Source organism: Heterocephalus glaber, unplaced genomic scaffold (genome assembly GCF_053883595.1).
Source record: "Heterocephalus glaber isolate CG9 unplaced genomic scaffold, H.glaber_assembly_v1.0 deba00001555, whole genome shotgun sequence".
NCBI lineage: Eukaryota > Metazoa > Chordata > Mammalia > Rodentia > Bathyergidae > Heterocephalus > Heterocephalus glaber.
This window is the reverse complement of record NW_028258346.1, coordinates 10,925,223-10,951,779: the sequence shown is the minus strand read 5'-3', so window position 1 is coordinate 10,951,779 and position 26,557 is coordinate 10,925,223. Positions and strand designations below refer to the sequence as shown.

The following is a 26,557-nucleotide window of genomic DNA, read 5'->3' as shown; positions in this document are numbered from 1 at the left end:
CTGAAGAACAAAACAGCTAGCTCTGTGTGAGTCTTGTCATGCATGTCCTCATGTGGTGTTTCCAGCCATCCTTAGAGTGACCAAAGTTTAGAAAAATGAAGTTTCCCAGACCTAAGGGTAGAGTGAGTTTGGGATCCAGTTGGTGTGATGCCAAAGTCAGAGCTCTTAATCTCTCAGATTTGCTAAGAAACTCAAGGCAAATGAGTGACCTTCAGAGCATCTGTTTGCCTCCGCCTTCAGTGACTGCAGTTAGGACACAAATGGGCCTCCAGGAAAAGAGAAAATCAAAACCAAAAATAAAAATAATTGTGTGTTCTGTAATGAAGTTTTGCTGTTCTCTCCTAGAAGTCATCTGGGGTAAGGTCAACAAATTTGTACAAAGCCAGTACAAAATAACTACTGACTTTCAGCGAGATCTTTACAACATTATCATGGCTTATGCTTATTGAGATTTATTTTAAAACATAGCAGTGATGGTCATTCTTATGCTTGTTATTTGAAACTGTTTGTGTTGGAGTCTGAAGGTTCTTGTATCCTAGTCAAGAAGTAATTGGTTCAAAAAAATATTTTAAATTTTCAAAACTCAATAATTGGATGAAATAAAGTTGATTTTCGTCACAAGTTCAAAAGAACTCTATTATAAAGCACTGATGAGAGGCAAAGCTAACATTAATTCAAAACTGAATTATTTTGTAAGCCAACTACCAGCTTTGCTGTCAGGCTAGGTATCTATCTATCATCTATCTATATATTGATCTTGATAAAAAATAAAACACTGCATATACTCTAAACCTATAAAAAGTCTTAAGTTATTATGCTTAAAACATCACATGCAAAAAAAAATCACATGCAGTTTTTAAAATTAGGATTATATTAGCTCATGCATGAAATATTGAAATCTACATGAAATTCAAAATTTATTTGAGGTGACAAGTGAAGTTTATTGCTTTGACTTTTACCAGCACTTATTATTCCTATTTTTAAGGAACTATGTAAAGTCATCTCAAAGGTCAGTATCTTTAGGGATAGGAATGGCAAAATGTAAAAGGATTGTGGAGGAAATACTTTGTTATAAAATTCTTGTGAAACATTTTGACCAATGCCTCATTTCAGCAGTAACCTATGGCTGATTAGTAGTTTACTTGCTTAGTTTTACAGTAGCGTTTATTGTGTGGTCATTGATCTCCCTTCTAATTATCATTTCAGGAACAACAATACCCCATCTTTTGAACAGTACATCTAACAATTTATATTTAAATTTTCAATCTGACATCAGTGTTTCTGCTGCAGGCTTTCATCTTGAATACACAGGTAAAAATAATATCATGTACCATTCAGGAAAATTATGGATGTCTATATTTATTTAAAATATGCTTTTATGAGCATAAAAACCACATCAACTTTGCAGAGGAAACATTCAGGATGATTTAAAATGATTAGAGATGTTGAAGTGTTCCTTCAATTCAATTACAAAATTGTTTGGATAAAATCCTAATTATTTCACCAGGGTTTACAAATATTTCTTTTTCTATTATGGTAAGAACAATTAATGGGGCAGCTACTCTCTTAACAAAATTTTAATGTACAATTAACTATAATCCCAAAGATGTACAGCAAATCTCCAGAATGCATTCATTTTGTGTAAATGAATTTTTAAATTTATGGAACAGTAACTCCCTGTTTTTACTTTTGCCTGTCCCCAGTAATCACTGTTCCATCCTGTTTCTGTAGAGTTGACTAGTTTAGATATGTCATATAAGTGGAAGCATACAGTTTTTGAGCTTTTATGACTGGATTATTTTAATACATAGTGTCTGGCAGGTTCTTCTGTGTAGTTGCATATGATAGGATTTTCTTAATTTTTAGGATTGGAAAGTGCACTGTTTATGTCTATACAACATTTTATTTGTCCATTCATTTGTCGATGGGCACTTAGATTGTTTTCACGGTATGACTAGTGTGAATAATATCACGTTGAGCAGGGGAGTGCTCCTCATTTTAAGTTCTTTTGGACATATACTCAGAGGTGTGATCACTGGATTATATGGTAGATCTATTTTCATTTATTTACAGAATCACCTTGTCATTTATCACTGTGCCTCTACCGTATTAGAGTCCTACCATCAGTGTATAGAGATTCCAGTTTCTCCACATTTCAGCAATCTCAAAGTTTTGATTTGCATTTCTGTGGTGATTCATGATGTGGAGAATTTTTCTTATGTCACCGCTCATTTATTTATAAATTTTCTATTTTTAGGTGAAATATGTATCTAAGTGCCTTGTCCACTTTTAATCAGGTTATTTTCTTGCTATTTGGTGTGCTTTTTTTTTTTGTATACTAAGCTTCTTCAGATACTTGGTTTGCAAATATTCTCTCCAATTTTGTAGGTTTTCTTTTCACTCTACTGATTGTCTCCTTTGATATGCCAAAGTTTTTGAAAGTATGACACAGTCCAACTTAACTATTTTTATTTTTGTTGTCTGTGCTTTTGGTGCCATATCTAATAAATCATTGTCAGGATCAGTTTAATCAAGCCTTTCCTGTGTGTTTTCTTCTAGGAGTTCTATTTTATGGTGTTCTTATTTCATTTTTATTTGATTTTTTGTGAATGTTGTAGATAGGGTCCAAATTTAATCTTTCTCATGCTGATATATAGTTTTCTTGATGTCGTTTGTTTAAGAAACTATCTTTTCCCTACTGTGTATTCTTGGAAGACTTGTCAAAGTCTCATTGACCATATATGTGGGGATTTATTTCAGGGTTTACTGTTGTTCCTCTTGGTCTTTGTGTCTGCTTTTTGTCCTAGTACCATACTGTTCTGATTACTTTAGCATTGTGATATTTACTTATTTACGACATGAGGATTGAATTCAGGGCCTCACACATGCTAAGCACATGTCCACCATTTTTTTCGCAGAAAATCTGTTGGTTATTCATAGTCTTTTGTAGTTCCATATGCATTGTAGTTTTCCTTTCTAAAAACTATGTAAAAATACCATTGAGAATTTGATAGTGTGCTGACTCCAAAGATTACTTTGTTTAATATGGATATTATAGCAATATTATTTTTCTGTTCATGAACACATGAAGTTGTTCCATTTATTTGTTTCTTCCATAATTTCTCTCATCATTTTTTTTGGTAATTTTTAGTATGTAAAATGTTCACCCTTCATGGTTGAATTTATTCTGAAGTAATTTGTTTCATATTAGTATAAATGAGACTGTTTCCTTATTTATTTTTTGGATAGTTCATTTTTGTGATCTATGAAAACACAATTGCCAGGCATGGTGGTGCACACCTGTAATCACTGCAATTGAGAGTCTGGGACAAAAGAATAGCTGTGAGTTTGACTGTCACATCATTGTGAGTTTGAGACCAGACTAGCCTACATAGTGAGTTCAAGTGCAGTCTGAACTACGTACTGTCCCAAAAAACAAAACAAAATACCAAACAGAAACACAACAAGATGCAACCAATCAACTGACTTTTGTATGTTAATTTTCTATCCTGTAACTTTACTGATTCATTTCTTAGTTTAGTAGTTTTGTAGAGTCTTTATAGTTTTCTATATATAAAACATCATATCATACACAAACATGAATTCTTTTACTGTTTCCATTCCAACTGATGCACCCCCCACTTTTGGCCTAATTCATCTGGCTAAGACTCTCAGTACTATGTTGAACAGAGAAGTGGCATGAGTAGATAGCCTGTCTTCCTCCGATCTCAGAGGAAAAGCTTTCAATTTTTTATCACAGAGTATGATGTTAGTATGGGCCTTTGATTTACAGCTTTTATTGAGATGAATTCTTTTTATAAAAGTTTAGTGAGAGTTTTAATATTAAAAAGCTATTAAATTTTATCAAATGAGGCCTTTTTTGCATTCAGTGATAGTATATGTGAGTTTTGTCATTTACTCTGCTAAAGTGATGAATCACATTTATTAATTTATGTATTCAGAATCATCCTGCACACCTGGAATGAGTAAGATTTGGTTAGGGTCCATGATTCTTTTAATAGGCTCTTAGACACATTTTGCTAGAGTTTTACTGAAGATTTTTGTATTCATGTTCAGCAGGAATATTTGCCTGTAGTTTTCTTGCAGTGTGTTTGTCTAGCTTTGGTATCAGTGTAATGTTGACCTAAATAAATGAATTTGGAAGTATTTCCTCCTTTTCAGTTTTATAGAAGACTTTGAAAAGGATGACCCTGAATTCTTTTTAAAATGCTTGTTTGAATTCACGTGTAAATCCATCTGTTCCTGGGATTTTCTGTTAGGAGACTTTTGGTGACTAATTCAGTCTTTATACTAGCTTTTTATCTGTTCATATTTTCCTTTTTGTTTTTTTTTTACAATTCAGTTGATCAGTTTTATATTTTTTAGAAATTTATCTATTTTTCCTAGGTTAGCCAAATTTTGATGTAGAATTTTTCACAGTAGTCTCTTATAGTCCTTTTTTATTTCTGTGGTATTAATTGTAACATTCCCTCTTTCATTACTAGAATTTTCAAACTGTGACAAAATTTGATTTGTAGAAATTTTATCATTGGAGCTATTGGCATAAAATATTTATCCCAATTTCCTAAAAAGCTTTTAGAGGCAAAAAAGGAGAGACTCAGTTTGCTAGGTATATATATATTTGAGATATTGTGTTGTTTTCTACATAAATGCATCACTAGTGTAATCAAATGATTGTTTGGGTTACTATGGGCTTGCTTTTTCTCTTCCTGGAGTGTAAACTCCAGGAAATCAGTACCTGCTCTCACATGACATTGTCTGTTTAGGATGCCATTGAGTCCAATCCCTGAAACTTACTCAGCATCACACACAATGCATATGATGGGTACGTCAATGAGCACATGAACGTAACACCTAGAAGTCATTAGTATCAGTTAACCCACTCTGATACTGGTATTCGTAATGGGATTTAGATCCTATGTCTCTACACATTTTGAAAGTGTCCTTGATTCTGCCTCCAGAAGTGCCCAGCACCACCTGATCTTTGCTACCCAGTCCATCACTGTAGCATCATTACGTGTGCTGGAAGCTCTGATGGAAGAGAAACTCTCAGGGGTAAACAGAAGAGAATTGGTTGACAGACATGTGCCAAATAAAGACTGTTGGTGTTACTCAGTTTTCCATTACTAACACAAAAACATAAGATAATCTCACAGTTTTGAAGGTGACAATCCATGACCCAGCAAACTCAGATAGCAATGGGAGGGAGTGTGGAGAAGAGTAAACTCTTCACCTCACAGCTGAGAAAGAAAGAGAGGAAAGGGGCTGTGGTTGCATTATCTTCTTCAAGGACATGCACTAGATGACTTAGTAACTTCCCACTAAACCCTACATCTTCATGAGCCTGCTCCCTCCCAGTAATACCATGCAAGGGACCAAGACTCTACCAAATGGGCTTTTAAAGGGTTGCAATTAGGATTTGAGCTGTAGCATTAGTTCATTAATATTTAACAATTAATTTTGCTTCTCTATAATTTACTGTCCAGCTATTGCTAAACTCAGATATAATAAATGTATTATTGTAACGTAAAGATGTGACAAATCCATAAAATACTCCTTCATGCAATCAATAAATATTTGGAACACCTTCCATAGGTAAGGTGGTGTACTACACACAAGACATATGAAGGTAAATATGTCACAGTATCTTCTTGGAAGAAGTAACAGTCTAGTAGAACAGACAGAAAGATAAAGCATTTATCTACTCTTAGTCATGCACTAATAGAAAAATTTGTGGTAGAGTCCACAAAAGTAATAAGCAATCAACTCCATTTAGGAATTTCAGGGAGTATTTTAAACAGGAGATGACACTTGTGTTGAGTCTTAACAAATAAGCAGAAGTTTCACAGTTAGACAAGGAGTGGATATTTTCAGTAGAGGAAAGTTCATATTTAGACAGAGCTTTGCAATATGGAACATCGGGGTAACTGCGACTATTTCAGTAGGTCTGACACATAAGATTTGAAAGGACAGGAGGAACTAAGGCCGCTTTTTAAGACACGATTACTCCTAAATTACACAGAATGACGTTGTCAGGATTCTGACTTCATTGTAGGAGATGTCGTTCAAAAGCAGCATATATTTTGATAGTGATTTATAATACAGATCATTATTTTTCAAATTGTTGTTTTGGGTAAAAATCTTAATTATTTTCCATAAATAAAAGAAATCTGGCTACATCCTAATCAATATATAATAATGGTTAATAAAGCTCATCTCTTAGAGAATCGCAAGTTTGACTAATCATCTTTGGAGAAAGTAACGACGAATGGCTTTAATTCTCATAATTTTAAATCTTAAAAGCCAACATTTTTGATATAAAAGGCATATTAAATGCAATCTAAGCATTTTAAATCCTGATCTTTAGTTGGAAAGTCAGTTTAGTGTCTAACTATGTGAAGAACACTGATTGGACCATAGGGAAAATGAGCGATGAGTGAGATAAATCTCTTTCCTAACTGAGTGAAACTTTACTATGTGGGCTACTTTCCACTCCATACTTGTAATTGTTTATCTAGTTATGACACCACTAGTTGCCGTTATAGAATGAGCAATCAAGGGATAGCAACATTTTCTATATTAATTTTCTGAATCAAATAAAATATGTGAGAATTCATCATTAGTAGTGAATGTGCAGAAGAACAGATAATGCTGCAATAGATTTTGTCTAGTTGCTTTAAATAATAAGATTATTAAGTCTTCTAATAGTCCAGAGCCTACTCAAAGAGAATGACACTTAATTTATTAGCTTTGAATTAACATTCTGGAGGAAATTGTTCTGAAAGTGATGCTTTGGCTTTAGGCTGGTGCCTAGGTACTTGTTAATCCTTAGATGTTTCTTTTTACCCAAGAGACAAAAAGGAAACAATAAAATTAGACATAACATTAAGACCCGTGTTAATTATATATATTAATAAAAAACATAAGGTAGTAACCTACTAGGACAGGATCAGCAAATATTTAAACATTACACTGACAGGCCTTAACTATGACATCAAAACATTTGCTGAATGCTCCCCTTTAATTGGAACAAAATTATTGAAAACTTTCTAGGTTAAAGTAAGCGTAATTTAAACTACAGTGTTATATAAAGCTAATGTTATAATAAAAATAATTTTCTCAAGGCATAATAGCAGAAATGAAAATATTCTCTGAGAGACAATGACCTTATTTTTTAGATAAATTAAATAAATACCATAATAAATGATACATTTAGTAACATTGTTACATACACATACTCCAGTTGCATGTGTTGTTTTAAATCAAAGTAGTGAGTGAATTAAAATCAGAACTCTTAATAGAAAAATGAAAGAATACAAAGAAATAGATGAGCACAAGAAAATTATAGTTTACAGGAAAAAGGCAAGTAGGACGTAGGAACAGGGAAGGTGATAAGAAAAAGAAAATGATATATTTAGTAGACAGTACTGAAATCAGAGGGTGCCTAATATTCTTCTACTTAATTTTTAAAAGTTGAATTTCTTCATGCTTTTAAATCCATTGTTAGTCTAACCAGTAATGTCACTAGCATAGTCTTTGCCAAATATTGAACTTAATTTAAGAGAATGTGAGAGATTGAAGAAGAAAATTTAAAGATCAAGTACAGCCTTACAGAATTAGAATGGCCCATAAATACTGCCCTGGCTTTTAAGGAGACACTTACAAAGAGGCCGTAACAGCACTTTTGACTACTTTAATAATAACAGATTGACGAGCAGTTAAAATGAATTTGATGGATCAAGTGCTGCACGGAGCAGCTGTGATTGGGAACAGCATCCAGCAGGGCAGTCAGGAAGGTTGACTGCTCACTTGGTGCACACTCGAAGGCATCACTTCCAGATACTGGGAAGTACAGTGTGACGGATTCATTTTTTTTTTTTTTTTAATGAAAAGGACATCTTTATTCCCAGCAAGTTCCAAAAAATATTGGCTTTCTTGATTGAAGAAACATCTATTTTGTGGTAATTCCAGATCTGACCACTTGTTGAAGATTATGTTCATTGAGCTAAAATTTTAAAGAATATCATTATGTGTTCAAAAGTCTTTCAGTACAGTGGCTTAGATATACAGCTTCTGTAAGAGAAAATTATTTTTTAAAAATATAATTGACACATAGTAATTGCACATATTTATGGGGTACAGTGTGATTTCAACAAATATTGTGTAAAATATGTACAATAATCATATCAGAATAATTGGTATATACATTACATTTATCATTTTTTTGTGTGTTGGGAATGTTCAAAAGTTGCTGTATTAGCTATTTTGGATCTCTGTATTATTAGCTATTTTTGTATTAGCTATACAATTAAATGCTGTCAATCACAGTTACCTTACTGTGCTTAGAACACTGGAATTTTTTCCTTTAACCCAGCTACACCTGTATAGTCATCAACCATACCCTCTCCACCACTCTCTGTCCCAGTGTTCCTTGTGTGTGGTCACCACTTTTCTCGCTACTTCAAGCTGATCAATTTTTTTTTAGTTTCCACATATAAATGAGAATATGTAGTAAATTTCATGCTGTGCCTGACTTATCTCACTTAATGTAATGTCCTCCACTTCCATTCATGTTGTCACAAATGACAATATTTCAACATTTTTTAAATGGGTGAATAATATATGTTAATGTATTGTTCATATACACCACAATTCCTTTATCTGACAGCTGGGATGATTCCACATCTTGGCTACTACTGTGAGTAGTACCTCAATAGACACTGGAGTGAGATTTCTCTTCAACATACTGATTTGCGTTCTTTTAAGTATATGTTGCTGGATCATATATTAGCTCTATTTCTGTTTTCTCAGGAATGTCCATACTGTTTTCCACAATTCTTGCACTAATTTACATTTCCATTCAGGAACTATAAGAATTGATTAAAATGTCTAAGTTTAGATACTTAGATAAAGCAAAATGCTTGAACAATTGAGTACTAGGACAAGGGGTGTGTGAGTGGTGTGTGTATGCATAATTACAGTGACTTTTTTCTATGGAGGAGACACATATGTCACTGCACATTTTTCATACTTGTGACAGTCTCTGAGATAAAAGTTCTGCCCACAGGATGACATAAGGGAAGATTCACAATGGGAAAATGAGAAGTCTCATAATAACTCTGTGAAAGTCAGCAACAGATGCAAAAGACTTTAAGATTCTCTATAAAAAAGGACAGATTTTTTTTTAATCCAAGAAAGCCAACTCTTACTACATTCCTAAAGGAATATTTTAAATAGTAAAGGTTTCAGGAAACATGGCAGGTGTTCTTCTGTCTTGGGAAATAGAATTTTGGCTGAGATTCTTCCCAGAAAGTGAGTATTATTTTATCCATCATATTTTCTTATTCACTCATGAAGTTAGAAAAAAAAAAAAACCAAGGAAAAAATCCATTACTTGGTGGTGCTACTAAATGGACAAAATCCTGCTTTTTCTATACTTATAAGGCAAATGCTGACAAATAATTTCTTTTTTATCATTATATTGGTCTTTAATTCCTTGAACTTGGAAAAATGATATTTTAACTTTGCAATGTTTGACTCTTGTTATTTTAGTCATGTGTGAAAAACCTGATGTTCCTTATACTCAATTATATTTTATCATACATTGCTGTCATTAATCTTTCTAAATATTTGATTACTTCATATCAATGCCTTCGTATTATCCACTAAATAAGGGCAAAATCATGTAGCTTCCTATTTAAACAGTAATTTCTGTGCAATTTTCCACACAGGTATTTTGTAATATTCTTTTACTAAACTGAAGTAATTACTTGTTTCTTAGATTTAAAATAACTTTCCTTGCTGTTCTCCTTTCATCATTCTTTCTCTCTAGGGTCAGGGATTTAGCTCAGTGGTTCTGCCACCTGCCTCGAAAGCAGAAGGTCCTGAGTTCAATCCCTGGTACCAAAAAAAAAAAAATTCTTTCTTTCTAGTGTTCTCTATTTTTCATCTTCCTTTTCCTGGCTGTAAGATGCTTTTTTTTCCCTACATTTCTGCCCATCCTTCTTATGAGTATATGTTTGTAATACATAATAAATTCACTCATTATGGGGAATTGGTACATATACATACTATGTCCCATGTTCTACCCTAAATCTTAACCTTTGGACCAATCAGCCTACCCTAGAAGTGGTTTCTTGTTTCTTTCATTTCTGGATTACTTCCTTTTCACTCTTCTTATTGTCCATATGTTAAGTCATAGAATATGTCTCAGATCATTTTATTCCAGTACAAGTCGTCCAAACCACCATATTATATACCTCTTAACGGCACCATCCTACAGTTTTCCATCTCCACATTGCTTCCCAGATATAAGAATGATGCCCTCATTTACTTGTAAAGTATTTGCTGAGTACCTAGTTACTTCTAGGTACAGGTTTTAAGTGTAAGTGCTATACACTTACATAAGATCTAAGCCTAAAATATCTTTAGATTAATTAGAATTAAGGTTATGCAAATAAATAGTAGCAAAATAGTACAAGCATTATTAATGTTTATGTAAGTTGGCACTTCTCTGATAATTGTGCATTATTGTCTTGAAGTCTTGTAGAAACTCAAGATGAAAGATATCAGGTAAGTTTTACTGAGATTTGCCCAATTTTTGCATTTTCATCAAATCTAAGGCTTCTTTCACAATAACCAAAATTAATTTAGCAGATTCTCAAAGAAGATGGTGATCATATCTGTAGGGCTTTCTATTTGTGGAGTTAGGAAAGCCTTCATTAAATACCAAAGAAGTCCTTCTAACAGATAGGAATTAAGTAATAGCGTGGATGTAGCTTGGCATTTGAAGATACCTACTGGAATGCAGTAGGATAAAGATGGTGCACTCTGGAGTCAGAATTTAGTTTCTGACTTGGTTCTACCCTATGACACTGTGCTAGCTACTTCCTCTCATTGCTGATACAAAATACTAAACATCCAAAAGCTAAAGGGGAAGGGATTTGCTTATCTTACAGTTCAGAGAGGTTTCAGTCCATAATCTGCTGGCTCCAAACCAGGGTGGATGTCAGACAGGCATTGCAGAGTAGAAACAACATGGCACCTACATGGTAGCAAAAGAGAGAGACCTTAACAGTGTCTTTCTGCCCCTTTTATTTTATTCAGACTCCTAGGGTGGATAGCACTCACGCCTTTAATCCTAGTGCCCTCAGGCCTAACCCCTGCCATGAGTCAACCACACTCAAGATTTGACCACCTCTGGAAAAGCAAGAGGCTTTGGGGGAACATCTAAACGCAAGCTATAACAGACACTGAGCAGATTCCAGAAATTCCCTATGAGCCCAGTTTCCTCTTCAATATATGGTATTATACCTTAAAAGACTGTACTAGAATTAAATGAAATTACCCATGTAAAGATGTTTATGTTGGTCCAATACGCAGTAAACACTCAGTAAATACCCTTTATTGCCAATGATGAGGTTAATTCCCATAGAAGGACAAGTCAGATAGTAATTGAAATGCTAGAATACAGATTAAGGATGGGACATATGCATTCTGTTATGGTAGGAGCAGACCAACTGAATAATTTTAATTTGTAGAGTAAGTCATGTTTTCAAATTATGAAAGATTCTTTGATCTGGAAAGTAGAGAATGAACTGCATGGAGACTAAGACTAAGGGAAGGAATCTGAGAGGAAGTTCTTTCAGTGGTTCACAAGAGACACTCTGAAGGCCTTCACTATGGTTATATAAAGAAAATGGCAGCATAGGAAGTATTATTAGGTAAAATTAAAAATTGAAAATTTTTGTGGCTGCCAGAGACCCCTGTAGTCAGGTTCCAGGACCCACCTGCCCAGTGTATGATGCAGGCCTGAGAAAAAGAGTACATTAAGAGACAGAACTAAGAGAGAGAAAGTGGGGTGCCAGGAAGACCATTGCTGGTGTAACCCACAAAGGCGCTGGACAGTCCCAGGCACTGACTTTCATTGGCAATCATTTGAGGTAAAGGTAACATGTGGTTTCTATGAATATTAATGTAAACAAGCCTCATAAAGGACAAGACGAAGCATTCTCCAATTAGGAAGAGAATAGACAAAATATATGATTGTAATTAGAACTTTATCCTTCTAGTCTGAAGGTTTTAGTTGTGGAAATGGAATTTGGGTGCGAGTTACTCTGACCTCAGCGTATAGGTTTCAGGCAGACTCACTTCTATAAACAACCCAGTCATGCGGTGAACTCTTTACAGCCTGTCTTGGGCATAATTAGTATTACAGTCCTCTGGAGTGACCAGTCAATGTTGAGAATGAGAGAGAGAGGGAAGAGAGGATGGTTCCCAGGTGTTGTATTTTGGTTTTCACTTTGGATAATAGCATTTATATAGTCACAGTTTCACTGTATTCCTTTCAATGCCTTCAACTTTTAGTTTAGTTTTAAACTCTTGGATATTGATTTAAATCAATCAAGGTAACATAAGTACTTTTATTTAACTATAATAATATTGGCAATATTATTAAATTAATTTGCATATTAAATTAAAATATTAGCAATATTATTAAATATTTATTTAACTATAATAATAATTGTAGTCGGATCTAGAAACCAAAAGTAATTTTATTTAACTAATGATAATTTCAGGGTGGATTATTTAAAGAATGGAAAGTGTGGATTATTTAAAGAATGAAACCTGTATGGAAAGTGAATATGGTATTATTTGCAAAGTAAAAAAAATAGCATATATATTCTACATTTATTATGTACACATATATTTTAATATTTATAATCATTATAAATATTTAATATTTATAATCACTCTAAATTATGTTTAGAGATTATAGACGTTCCACAAACATGTTGAATGGAAGCAGTTTTTCTAAATGACAGACCAGCAAAGTGAGGTAATAAATACACACTGTTCAATTTAGAAGTTCACTCAAATTATTCTTTTTGAAACTTTGATGTTTTTAACTGATATTATTATAGCAAATTCTAAAAATGTAGCCAATATATAAATAGGCAGATCATATAGATGAAAAAGTAGAAAAAAAGAGCTAGTTTTGTTCTTTAATAGTAAAAGGGAGATGGAAGAGAAAGAAGTAAGGAAGTATGAAAATAATATATTGGCGTTGCAGTTTGGGAAAAGCAAAACAAATAATCGAAACTTTGGAGGATATATTTCTCTCTGCTCAATAAAGAGAAGTTGAAATTTTTTAGGGGAGCCCCTAATAAGAATATTGTGGTATTTTTTAACATGGGATATCGTAATTTGACATAAAACTACATCATTCGTTTCCATTGGTAATATATGCTGAATAGACATTCACATGAATAGGTATATAGCTGAGTTAAAAATTTATCCAAGATTTTTCTTATATAAAGTCTTGACATTTTCTTGTTTCCTGACCCATAATAACACCAGCTGATGGGAATCAGTGGTTAGGTTGACAATTTGTGTTTCCTGTTATTTTGTTAATTTTTAAAAAAATAAATGTGATCCTAGTTATAATTGTGTATCTTCTTCATCAGATTTGTTGCAAGAGAAAATGTGTTTAGTTCATGGGATGCTGTAAACTATACAAGTGTTCATAGGCTTCTACAGAGAGAATATATAATTTCCAGGTGTTCTGTCACTTATGAGTAGAGCCTCAGCATCTGCAATCTGGACTTTGGATATTTGACTGATTGTAATATGTCATTTCCATCTCATTTCCTTAAATTTGTGAGATACACACTTAAATATCCTAGTGGAAAATTCTAGAGGAACCTTGCAGAATCTATAAATCAATGAGGAGATTTCTGTTTTGAATTTATAAAATGCACATATTTCGAAAGGGAAAATACATACAGTAATTACATAAGTTTTATAAGTCCTTTGAAGAACATTAGAGGCCCTCCGTGATTTCAGTACATTGTCCTTGGAAGGCAAATGTCTGTTACATAATGAATAGCTTTTTCTCTCCTCCACACACCCCAGAGTATGCATATTTTCCACCAGTAAGTTGGCTGTAAATGCTGGGATAACTCAGGAGCTAATTAGGCATCTTTCCATACTGTGCAATAGTTGCAGGGCTGCTTTGAATACCTAAATCTATCACAGTAGTCATAAAATAGTAAATGCCCAGTAATTTATCCATTGACTGTATCTTATAGATAATAAAAGATTTGATTGAACACAACCATTGTTTTACTGCTTTCCACCCTCAAGCAAAATTTAAAACAGATAATATATTAGTTTTTAATGAGTTTAGTATTATAATTACTAAATATGGTCTCCTCCATTGGGCTAATTATATAATGGATTATTTGAGAAAAACAAGGATTTTAAGATTAATTGTATTTTACTTAGACTAATTTTCTTGTTTGAACTAGTTTATGCATATCAATGTCTCATAAACTATTAAATTGAGAAACACCTCCTGCCTATATTAAATTATTAGTATCTGTCATTTCCAATTTCAGTTGTCATTAACTCAGAATATATGGCATACATGTGTAATTAGTCTTTATAAACACATTTCTCTCCTAAAACCTATAAGTTCCTTAAATATTAATCATAATTTGTTTTCATCAAATTTTATTTCATCAAATTTTATTTCCATATCATTTAATTTATCATTTGCCTCTTTTTGTAGATGACACAAACAGTTTTAAGTTTCTGGATTCCATGTTTTTTCCTTATTAACTCCTATAGTTATATCTTGAGGTAATAACACTGCTCTCAGTCTTCCGGGTTTTCTTGCAGTAAAGCCAATAACATTTTGTTGCACGTAGAAGCTTCTTTATTTGATTCATTCAAAAGACTGAAGTTCTTTAAGGTTTTGTCACTTTATATAACAGTTTTTCATATTTTGCTTCTGCAGGTATTGAAGGGCATTTTAGTGAAAACTTTTAATCTTAAACACACACAAATGTGTATATGTATAGTCACATATATTTGCACACAGAATTATCAGCTATACATGATATCATTAACAACATTTTGTGCTCCAGATTGATTGTCTTGTAAGCAGAATTGCAAAGAATAATTTCCGATTACAAATAAATATTTGTAATATGGGGAAATGATGATTTAGTATTTTTAGTCAGGGTAACAGGCCGCAATAATATGACAGCAGACACCGCTCTGCGATTTTTGATGCAGATTTGTCCTGGATCCATTTCTATTTGTTTTTGGCAGCAACAGGAGATTAATTGATCCAATCTCATTAGAAAATTTCTCCCAGAGTGCACCTTTGAATGCCAAAGGGATAATTTTACTGAATTTACACACATGAAGCTCCAAATGGAGCATTATTTTGTCATTGTTAAGCAAAATAATAGCCTTGGTTAAGAAAAAGGGACGTCTTTGCAGGATTTTTGCAAAAATATTTTCTGTTGAGTCCTGTAAATATCCTCTTGATTCTAGTACTTTAACAAATGAAAAATAATTCTTGAGGAGAATATTTTAAGTTAATATTTAAACATAGTTTTTATTTGCTTAGATAAAAATGGCTGTAAATTTTCAGTTGCAGATTTTTCACGTATTTCAGCTTTTCTTTCTGTAGTCCATGTAAAAACAATTGGCTGGCAAACAAACAAACAAGTAAACAAAGAAACAAACCAAAAATGACTGAGGTTGTCAACATGTGATGGGTCTGGCTTTTCTGATTGCTTAATTATTTGCTTTCTTCCTTGAAGTAATCACCATCAACAGAAATTAACTAGTCAAACTCAGTCTCTTCTAGAAAAATAGAAAGGAAGATGTGCTTGCGACCCCAAATTCTCTGCTAGTATTAATCTAATTGATGTTATTTTATTGTTTATAATAGTAGCTCATGTTATTGTAAGAAATTTGGAAATGCAGGAAAGTACAGAGGATGCATACAAACTGCCAGTAACCTTCCCACCAAAAATCATAGCCATCCACCCTTACTCGGCATAATTCCTTTTGATGCTTTTTCACTATGAAATACATGCATATAAGATTTTTGAACTTATAAAATCGTTACCACATAGTTTATGGAGTTTTGTTTTTAAAGATGAGATCTTTAAACATTGTTAACCATTTTAAAGTTAACACTTTCATAAACATTTTACCATGTTCCTATCTACTATCTAAAAGTTTTGTTTAAAAATAAGGGTTTCAGTATTCCACGACATCGCTGTCTTGCAGTTTTATTCAACCTACACACAGGGAATGAAATCACTACTTCTAAACAGAGATTGCTTTCTGTATATGAGACCTTGAATGGGGCACTTGATAGAAAAAAGAAGAGAAATAAATGTGCATAAAATGTTCTCTGAGTAAGAATGACTACAGGAATAGCCTGAATAGGAAAAGTAATAAATATACTGTTCGGAACATCCAAGAAACTAAGAATGTACCAAAGGAAAGTGAAATCATAATGAAATATAGACATGTGTATATCATAACTCACTTTTTGTACAGAGTAATTTCTGGAAACAGTTCTGTGAAATCAGATGAATTTAACATGCGAGGCCTCTTTCTGGCTATTAAATGAGATTTCAACACGTGTGGAAGACAGTATCTACCGCTTTTTGGATCTCAAAAACTAGTTGCAGAAGCCAGAGTTAACAACCCTCCAAATTAAAAGTAGGTTACAATTTAGTAATAACCAGTTATCAGTAGGTCCATAAATTCAAGATTTCAAAACCACCAAGAAATATGGAACTTAAAGCACGCCGAGAAGCTTTAAGGGCGTCAGATTGAGCTGTAGGTTCCCTTCTGTGTCAAGGCAGCCTCACAGAGCTCCCAAAGGAGAGTTTTACTCCTGCTCTTTATGGCTTTACTTTCTAATCGATTCATAACTCTATCAAGTCAGTGTTTTTTATGCCATTTTATGTGCTTCGGTATGGCACAATTTAAGCTACTCTGTGTTATTAGATATCTTCCATCTGAGAATTAGATTTCTATGTTTATTAATAAATAATCAAGATGTAGGTTTACTCTCTTTTCTACACCCTACTTTCATTTGTGTCAGCAGTGTTTCTGGGCTACCTCCTTACAACTCTGTCCTCTAACTGGCTACCCTTTCCATTTGTATAGTGGAGATAAATGTTGAACCAACAGTTGCACAATTGTTTGTTCAATAACAGGAAATGTAGAGGAAATATTGAGGGTGATGCTGAGACCATCTATCAAAGAGAAATAACTTAGCCAAAGAATGAAGGGATGCATAAGATATTTTTGTACTATAGTGTTGAATTCTGAATGCTTTTTAAATTAAAAAAAAATGTAATGATTTGGAATGGTGATCTGCAAACCATTAAACTATGCATTAGATTTGTTTCAAACTGTCTTACAAAGAAATACAAAACAAGCAGTAGATTTTATTAAAAATAAAAAGTGTTTAATAGCAACAGTCATATAATTGAAAAACATTTTGGAAAAACAAATAATTTGTGATAACCTTATATTTACTGTTTTTATTCTTTTATGTTGAAAAATAAATTCTTAATGTAAAAATCATAGAAATGTTTTGAAATATATTATCAGCTCCCTCTCAGAAAAAAAAAATGAGATAATACTTTTTACATCTCAATGAAACACACATTTTTGTTCTTTCTAATTATAGTATCTTTGGAGAAAAATACTATATTTTTATGTTGTCCATACAATAAGTACATAATTATAATTTTCTGTTGTAGAGAAAATATTCCTTACAAATAATTTTATGTTGCACATACATTAAGTACATAATTATATTTTTATGTTGTACATACAATAAATAGATGAAAATACTCCTTACAAGTAAAAAACAAAACCTTATTGTGTAAATAAAGAATAAAGTAGGCAATAGGGACAAAATAGTAAGTAATTTATTACTCATTTTACTAAAAAATGTTTTGGTGATTCTTCTTTCTCTCTCTCTCTCTTTCATTTTTTGGTGGAGGCAGAGGGATGGTGCTGCTGTGATGGAGCCTCATTTATCGAGGCCCCAGGGCCTCATTTATGTTAAGCCAGATCTTTCCTAATGGGCTATGCCCCTAGCCATTTTTTAAGAAAATAATTTTCTTAATTAATTAATTAATTTATTTATTTATTGAAGAAGGGAGTCTTCTACTGTGTTGCCTGGCTGACCTCATACTCTTGGTTTCAAGCAGTCCTTCTGCCTCAGCCTTCTGAGTATCTGGGGAGAAGGGCCTATACCACCATCCCTGGTTTTATAAACATACTGTATTTTATTTTTGTTTTCATTTAGGGATTTTCTTTTTAGGAACTTTTATTTTTGTTTCTTTATAGAAGACAGTTATATCTGGACTGGAAAAATAATTTAAGTATAATCGCAAAGCTATTTATTTGTTGGTGCTGTGAAAGTTCAAAAGGTATAGTTCTATAACGGAATTCCAATACACTTTTCAGTAATTGTCACAGAAACTTATCAGTGTATCAACATAAAATGTCATTTGCTATGACACCAGTATTCAATCTGTGCAAATTAATATACATAATTTAAGTGTTCTTTGTTTTAGTTACTTAGATTACTATTTTTAAATGTTCTTAGCAATTGGTTTGGATTCTTGTCCTGAGCCACAAACTCCTAGCAGTGGAATTAAAATTGGAGACAGATACATGGTTGGTGATGTGGTATCCTTCCAGTGTGATCAAGGCTATTCTCTTCAGGTAAGTCTATTTTAATATCACAGCTTTTGTTCTCATTATCTTTTTAGAGCATTTTAACAGGTCAATGATTGATCATCCATAGGTGTTTCAAAATTCTTCACCCTCGGTTGCTAGTTTATTCTTAAGTTAAAGAGTGTTAGTGAGAGAAAATGCTGGCATGTACTGAATTTGTTTTGTTTGGAAATAACCAAAATGATTTTGAGTCAGAACTGATCTTTACTTCATTTCTGTCACCTTTCAGATAGGATTTTGACAGTTTAACTCCTGAATGTTTAGAATTTGGAAATAAAATGAAGTACTATAGAAAACATTAAATAGAACTTCCATAATAATAAAATCTCCAAATTAGGACAAATCCTCAACAAATACATTTTGGATTTGCAATGCATATTCTGATATTTTGTGTGTATATTTGTGTGTATACAGGAGTTTTGTCTTATGAAAACATGAGTAAAACAACTTAAAAAAGGAAATATTTATTTTGACTCACTATTTCAGTGGTTTCAGACCATGGTTGCTTGGCTCCATTGTTTCTGGGCTGTGGTTAGGCAGATCATCATGGCAGAAGGGTGTGGTGGAGCAAAGTTGCCCACCTCATGAAAGCCAGGAAAAGAGAGAAAGAGGAAGAGAAGTCAGAGAGGGGAGAGAGGGAACAGGAATGGGCAAAGCACTGACTGTGCCGGGAGGCTTTCTTCTTCTTCCCCATTGTGTCCTTTTTGGGCCCCACCCTGCCTATTAGATTACTGCTTACCTTCAGGGCTGGTGTCCACCTGTTTGCTGTCCCTCAAGCCACTTCTCTCCAGAAATGCTCTCACTGACACCAGGAATGTGCTCACTAATTACTTAGGTGTTTCTCAATCCAACCAAGTAGACCATCAAGATCAACCACCACAATATCTTCTTTTGAAGGTTTATTTGGAAAATTTGTACTATAAAGTCATTGAAATGTACTTCAAATTAGATCCTTTATGAAGTTATTCAAATAGAATTGGAAGATAGAAATTATTTAACATGTTAATACATTCCTTGGTGGATGGGGTGGCCCATACCTTTAATCCCTGCACTCTGGGAGCCTGAGGCCCAAGGATTGCAAGTTTAAGCCCAGCCTGAGCAATTGAGCAAGACCTTGTTTTAAAATAAAAAGTAAAAAAGCAGTGGCAAAGTAGCTCAGAGTGAAATCTTGGGCTCAGTTCCCAGTACTGGATAAAAAGCAAAATGAAAAAATTAATAATCCATAATATTTAAAATTGATTAATGAATGATATTTTTGAAGCGTAATCAGTTTTTAAGCTTTATATTTCAATACTTTAACCTGTTTTAATATTTTTAAAAAGAATTTTGTAATAATTCTTTAACCAGTATCACCTTGAATATTATGGAATTTTATTATTAACTACTGTATAAATGGCCCTTTCACTTGTAGACTTGCAATAACTTAGTAGAACATTTTTTACAGAAAAGTATTAAAACCACAATTCTAAAGTCATATGAAGTCTTTTTTCTACAATGACTCTTCAGTTTTTTAATATTTAATGATAAGTATATATAATTACCTTTCTTATTTCAAGTCATACAAGGATTTCCAGGAAAAGTAAAAGTGACAATACACAGAGTTCACTAAAAAAATATATTCATCAGGAAACAAAAACTTGTGTAAATATTTTAATACTAAATTTATTGAGACATCATGAGATTACAAGTTACCTTTGGCCTCCACATTTACAAGAGGTGCTCAAAGTGGCGGCCATTCACTTCCAGACATTTATTGGTACAGCGAACTGCTGAAGTGTGTATATTTAACCTTATTTTCATAGTAATCATTCAGTATGCTATATCTCATTTAGACTTCTTCTAAATGTTCACTGAACGGTGTTATCTTCTTTATGTAGGGCCATTCTCACATTACATGTATGCCCGGGCCGGTCAGAAGATGGAATTATCCCATCCCAATTTGTTTGGGTAAGTTGAAAGACTCTAGATTATTTATATATTTCATCAGATTTAAAAGATACATCCTGTACAAATATATAATTTACCTTTTTACAGGTGTTTTGGCAATATTTTTAAGATAAATGTTTAACTTTAAAACATCTGTAAACTTTTACAATTTTCAAAACGTAGACATCAATATCAAAAAATGAGTTAAAACTGTAGGAATTGAGAAAGATGTTATGATTTTGTTTTGTTTTGTCTTTGATTCCTATAGATTTTTCACAATATGGCGTGATAGAAATACATTAGAAAAATATGTAATATCTCATTGCTTAATTTTGAAGCAGAATAGACAAGGAATCTGAAGAATCTGTGACAGGGAGCATGACACCCTATCAGATGTCTTCAGTGGTGACAGACAACTGAGATACTGAATATGTCAAAAGATAACTTGGGAACCTTGAAATTATGGAACTAAATGTTCATTCTGCACTAATGCTAATCCAAATTATTTCTGTCCACCCTTTGAGATTTCACTTCCTCATCTTTTGGTACCTACCACAACCATTAATGTATTAGGTTCTACAGGGTAAGAAAAAGAAATGTGATGTATCATTCCTATCTTTAAATAATCCATTTACCACTTGGAAGGGTAGAAATAAAAGAAATGACTTAAAAAGAATAATTTAGTGTGAGATGATGCAATTGACTACACTATTGGATTTCATAAGTGAGAATGTTAAGTGAGGCTGTTACAAACCTATTCAGCCCATTAGTTACATGAACTTTGCTAATTAAGTACAGATAAAATACACTGAAGGAGAAAGCGGCTCTTTCCTGGGAGGAAAAAGAGCAAGCGAAAGAATTAGCATGACTCCTGTGCTTGACTGCTGTACAGTGGCCACACCTGTGTATCCACTGTCTGTTTAAGTGCCATGGCAGAATACGGGCAAACAGACTGCGGGCAAAGAGTGCGAACTGATTTTAATCACAATTCTGGAAGGACTAAGTCCAAGAAAAGGTTGCTGGAGGATTGTTTCCTTCTGGGGCCTCTCGCGCGGGCCTCCATAGCAGTCTCCTCACTGTGTTTTCACATGGTCTTCTCCGTGCATGTACACTTCGTGGTGGCTTTTGCTTCACTAATATTAGTTCTTTAGGGTTAGGGCCTCACCCGTGTGCCCTCACTCAGACTTAATTACCTCTTTAAGGTTCTATTTCCAAATACAGTGGATCCTCGGCTGGTTTAACTCCAGTTGATCAGTTGAAGGCTCAGGCTCCTCTAAACCGCTTTCAAAGTCTCTCTCCTGAACACAGGCAGATCTCAGTGTCCTTAGAGAGACACTGGCCCAGGATTTCTCAATTAACCCCAAGCAGGAAAGGATGTTGTCATGTTCCTTCCAGAACTCTTTAGGGGTTAAATCTGTATCTGAGACCATCTGGAAGCACAAGCAGCTGGCATTTGGGTCATAACTCAAGACTTTGGTCTTAAATTAAAATTAAAATTCTGGTCATAACACGAATTGTTCATAAGTTAGGCCAGTTGTAACTTGAGGGTACACTGTACAGTTATACTGAAGGTTAGGACTTCAACATAGGATTATTTTGGGGGATTGGACACATTGTTTAATAGAAAGTATTAGAAACATATTTAAGAATAAAAATGTGCTTAATAGGCAAAGAGTATTGAAAGCACTCAAACTTTAGAATAGATGATATTTTTTAAAGGAAATATTTTTAGGTACAGTAGGTAATTCATAAAAGTATATTATGTCAATTTGAATATGTAAACATATAAAGGCTGGAGAAAAATTTTCTATGAGAAAAGTGCCAATTATAAATGTAGGTATTGGGCCGGGGATTTAGCTCAGTGGTTCCACCACCTGCCTTGCAAGTGCAAGGACCCAAGTTAGATCACCAGTACCAAAAAAAAAAAAAAAAAAAAGTAGGTATACTGCATGAGTGCATGTTTCATATGTATACAATTCAGCATTAAAACTTTCGAACATAAAAATATAAGAATACAAAAACACACTACATAATATTCTTATTTTTCCAGATATGCTTGTTCTGCTTATTCTCTTCTTAAATAGAGATCTCATATATGTTGTGTGATGAACAAATATAAAGATTAGTGATTCTATAATATATTTAACTTTATAATGTTTGCCTTCTTCATGTTAACTTGTAAGAATTTTCCATGCCATATTATTTTCAAAATTTGATTGTTAAAATGGCTTCATGGTGCCTATTATTGTCTAATTTATAAAATTTTTCCCATTTTGTTATTTTTTGTCCTTTGATATTATAAACAACACTTTTATAGGTATTGTTACATGCCTTTATAGACAACTAATTATTTCCTTAGAATTTTGCCTAAGTAGGCCAGGAGATGCAATTCAGTATTGCCTTGTATATAGAAGTCTTTGGGTTTGATTCCCCAGCCTTAGAAAAACATTTACCTAAGTAGATTAATTTTATCATTAGGTATAACTGTTTAGAAGTTTTGTTGACCATTATTAAATTGCTTTCAGATGTACCAATTTATTTTATTTTTTATTTATTTATTTATTTTTTGGTACCAGGGATTGAACTCAGGTCCTTGTGCTTGCGCAGCAGGTGGTGAAACCACTGAGCTAAATCCCTGGCCCCTAGATGTACCAATTTAAATAAGACCCAGGTATTATATGATAATTCCCATCCTACTATATAATTAGCTTCAATTATTATTTTTTAAAAGTTGCCAATATTTAGATTAAGTATTAGTACATTTTGGGAAAAAATCTGAATTTTTTTGTGTATTTTTTTCATTTTCATTAAGTTTGTTGGTACATTTTAGGTATAAAATACAGTTACATTCCTCGTTGGGATCTTGTACCATTACATGATGTATCTTAGTTCTTATTTTTTCCCCATTTCCCTGCCCCCCTTTACCCCCTCCACCCTTCCCCATTTACAGAGAACTTGTTTCCATTTTTTCCTTTTCTCATATTTTTTCTTTTCCCTTCTCTCCTTTCCCCTACCCTTCCTACTTCCCCTACTCCTTCACTTCCTATTTCACATTATTAATTATACCATTTGAACATTATTTACACTTTTAGTTTTTCACACCAGAGAAACATTTGGTATTTACACGAGTGTCCTATTTATTTCACTTAAGAGTATCACCTCAATGTGCATCCATTTAGCTATATATGTCTATAGTTTCTCATTCTTTATGGCTGAATAGTACTCCATTTTATAAAAAAAAAACACCACATCTTCTTTATCCAGTCTCCAGTTGACGGGCATTTGGGCTGTTTCCAAGTTTTAGCTATTACAAACTGCCACTATAAACATGGGTGCACATATATTGCTGTGGTCTAATTCTTTTAATTCTTTTGGACAGATACCCAGCAGAGGGATAGCTGGCTCAAATGGGACCTCTGATTCTAGATTTTTTTTTTGAGGTCCATACTGATCCATACTGATTTCCATGTGGAAATCCATACTGATTTCCACAGTGGTTGCACCAGTCTGAACTCCCACCAACAACGGAGAAGGGTTCCCCACACCCCCGCCAGCATTTGTTATTGGTTGATTTCTTGATAGCAGCCATTCTTTCTGGGATGAGGTGGAATCTCAGTGTTGTTTTCATCTGCATCTCTCAAATGACCAGTGATGTTGAACATTTTTTTCATATATTTATTTGCTGCTTTTACTTGTTTGTCTGAGAAATGTCTGTTCATTTCAGATGTCCATTTTTGAATTGGGTCTTTAAATTTGAGGGTCTGATTTTTTTCAATTCTTTGTATATTCTAGATAGTAGACCTTTGCCTGAGAAACAGCTGGTAAAAATTTTTTCCCACATTGTAGGTTGTCTCTTAACTCTGTTGGAAGTTTCTCTTGCAGTGCAGAAGCTTTTTAATAAGATGAGAACCCAGATGTTGATTCCTTTTGCTAGTTCCTGTGCTACTGAGGTTTTGTTCATAAAATCTTTTCCTATGCCAATGTCTCTGAGAGTTCTACCTAACTTATCTTCCAGCAAATTTAGTATTTCTGTTTTAATATTTAAATCTTTAATCCACTTCAATTTTAGTTTAGTGCTTGGTGAAAGATAGGGGTCTAGTTTTAATCTTTGTCGGGTTGAAATCCAGTTTTTTCAACATTATTTATTAAAGTGGCTATCCTTCCTCCAGTGATGGTGGTTGGCTCCTTTGTCAAAGATGAGGTAACTGAGTATGTCTGGAGTTGTTTCTGTATCTTCTAATCTATTCCACTGATCCTCGGGTCTGTTTCTTTGCCACTACCATGCTTATTGTGTATTTTAACAAAGCAAGTAATAGATGGAAGTGATATTTAGTAAAATTAAACTGTAGAGTTAAAGTGTTATTATTTAAGTTACACTGGTATGAACTTATATAGAATACTAAGCAGACTTTGATGTTCAATAGTATTATATGCAAATTTCAGCTTAAGATAAAATTGCAAATAATGTATTATTCTTTGAGCTTCTGTTTGTTCACTTGTTAAATAAGATAAAGATGTTTGCCTCCCAGGTTTATTGTGAGTATTAAATTGAGAGAATGTGTTTAAAGTGTTTGACGCTGAACCTGGAGTACATAAGGCATTTGGAGTGGTAGCTATTAGAGTGGAAAATAGACAATTACTTAACAGTCTAATAATAGGGAATAGGCTGATAAAATATGAAATAAATGGTACAATGGAATATTTAACAACAAGGACAAAGTTTATAATACATAACTGAGTATAAGATGACTTAACACTACTCACTGTATGACTATATTTTCATTATATAGTCATGCACACATACTTACCTAGAGGAAAATATAATGTAAAGATAAAATGATTATCTGTGGAGGGTTGAATTAAAGGACATTTTTCTTTCCCTTCTAATCTTTTCTTTTTGTATTTTATAAACTTTGAACAATAAGCTTGTACTCCATTTGTGAGAAAAGTAAAAATTTCGGAGGCACACTGTGGCCATATTGAAAGGAGACACAGGAGGCAGTGGGCTGGGTTTAGAGAGTGAGTTAAACCCTGGTCATCAGGTAACGAGGTTGCAGACTTGTGAACTGGAAAATAAGCAATCTGTCAGCTATTTTGTTGGATGGATGGAAAATTCATATGAGACTTTAGATGTTAGAGATGAATAAGGGGAAAACTGAAGATGATATTATCTTGGAGGACTAATTTATGGTCAAGTTCTTAATACAAAGAATATAACAGGGCACAAAATAATGTACTTGGAACTCACTGGTAACACCTATAGAACTGTCTTTCAAGGAATAGGTGAGCTTACAGACACCCAGGAAATAGAAATGAACCAAGAGCAGAAGGCAGATGCATTTTTTAGCATTGTTTATACAATTTGCATGAGTTGTCATTCTTTTTCTTCCCTCTTCATTGCCGGTTAACTCTGAATTTTTCCCTTCTTCCTCCTGGGATTTAGGGATTTCATTTGTGGTAGGAATATGTAAGTCAGAGAATAGCATATTCAGATCATGTAGAAAGATGGAAAGTAGCAGAAGATGAAGGAAAAAGAGCAGCTCAAAGATTTGAAATTGTGAATACAAGAAATAAAAGCTGGTCTTTGTCTTGTGCCCAGATTTCAGAAGACAGCCAAAATAAACCTATAAATATAGTCTTGATAAAAAGTTTAAAGATATATTTGGGTGATAAAATTATTTATTATAATTAATTATCAGTTTTGTGATGAATATATGTGGATATTGGAAGTTTAGAAAAATAATTGGTGAACTTTAATAGGTTGACATAATTATTTATTACAATTAATTTATTATCAGGTTTTGTGATGAGCATATGTGGACAATGAAATTTTAGAAAAATAATTGGTGAACTTTAGTAGCATCTATATGTTGAAAATTCTTTTGGTTTAAGGATAGATGAGCTGAGATTTCAAAAAATGGAGAGGTATATGTGTATTTTTAGAGCTTGATAGTTGTCACAGATTTGAAAGAAATTTCCATATGCATATTGATTCTAATATTAAATCAACATTTTATATATTATATATTATTAA

The 26,557-nt window shown here is 33.2% G+C and overlaps 1 protein-coding gene across 6 annotated transcripts in view; it reads left to right on the top strand.

Moving 5' to 3' along the window:
• Positions 1-26,557, top strand: part of Csmd3 (CUB and Sushi multiple domains 3) — a 1,141,260-nt gene that overhangs the window by 1,011,680 nt on the left and 103,023 nt on the right. For all 6 annotated transcript variants that reach the window (XM_087190703.1, XM_087190702.1, XM_087190706.1 and 3 more), the window contains 3 exons: positions 1,207-1,311; positions 18,467-18,585; positions 20,475-20,544. In XM_087190703.1, the coding sequence (XP_087046829.1) occupies positions 1,207-1,311; positions 18,467-18,585; positions 20,475-20,544 (294 nt within the window). The remainder of the gene's footprint in view (positions 1-1,206; positions 1,312-18,466; positions 18,586-20,474; positions 20,545-26,557) is intronic.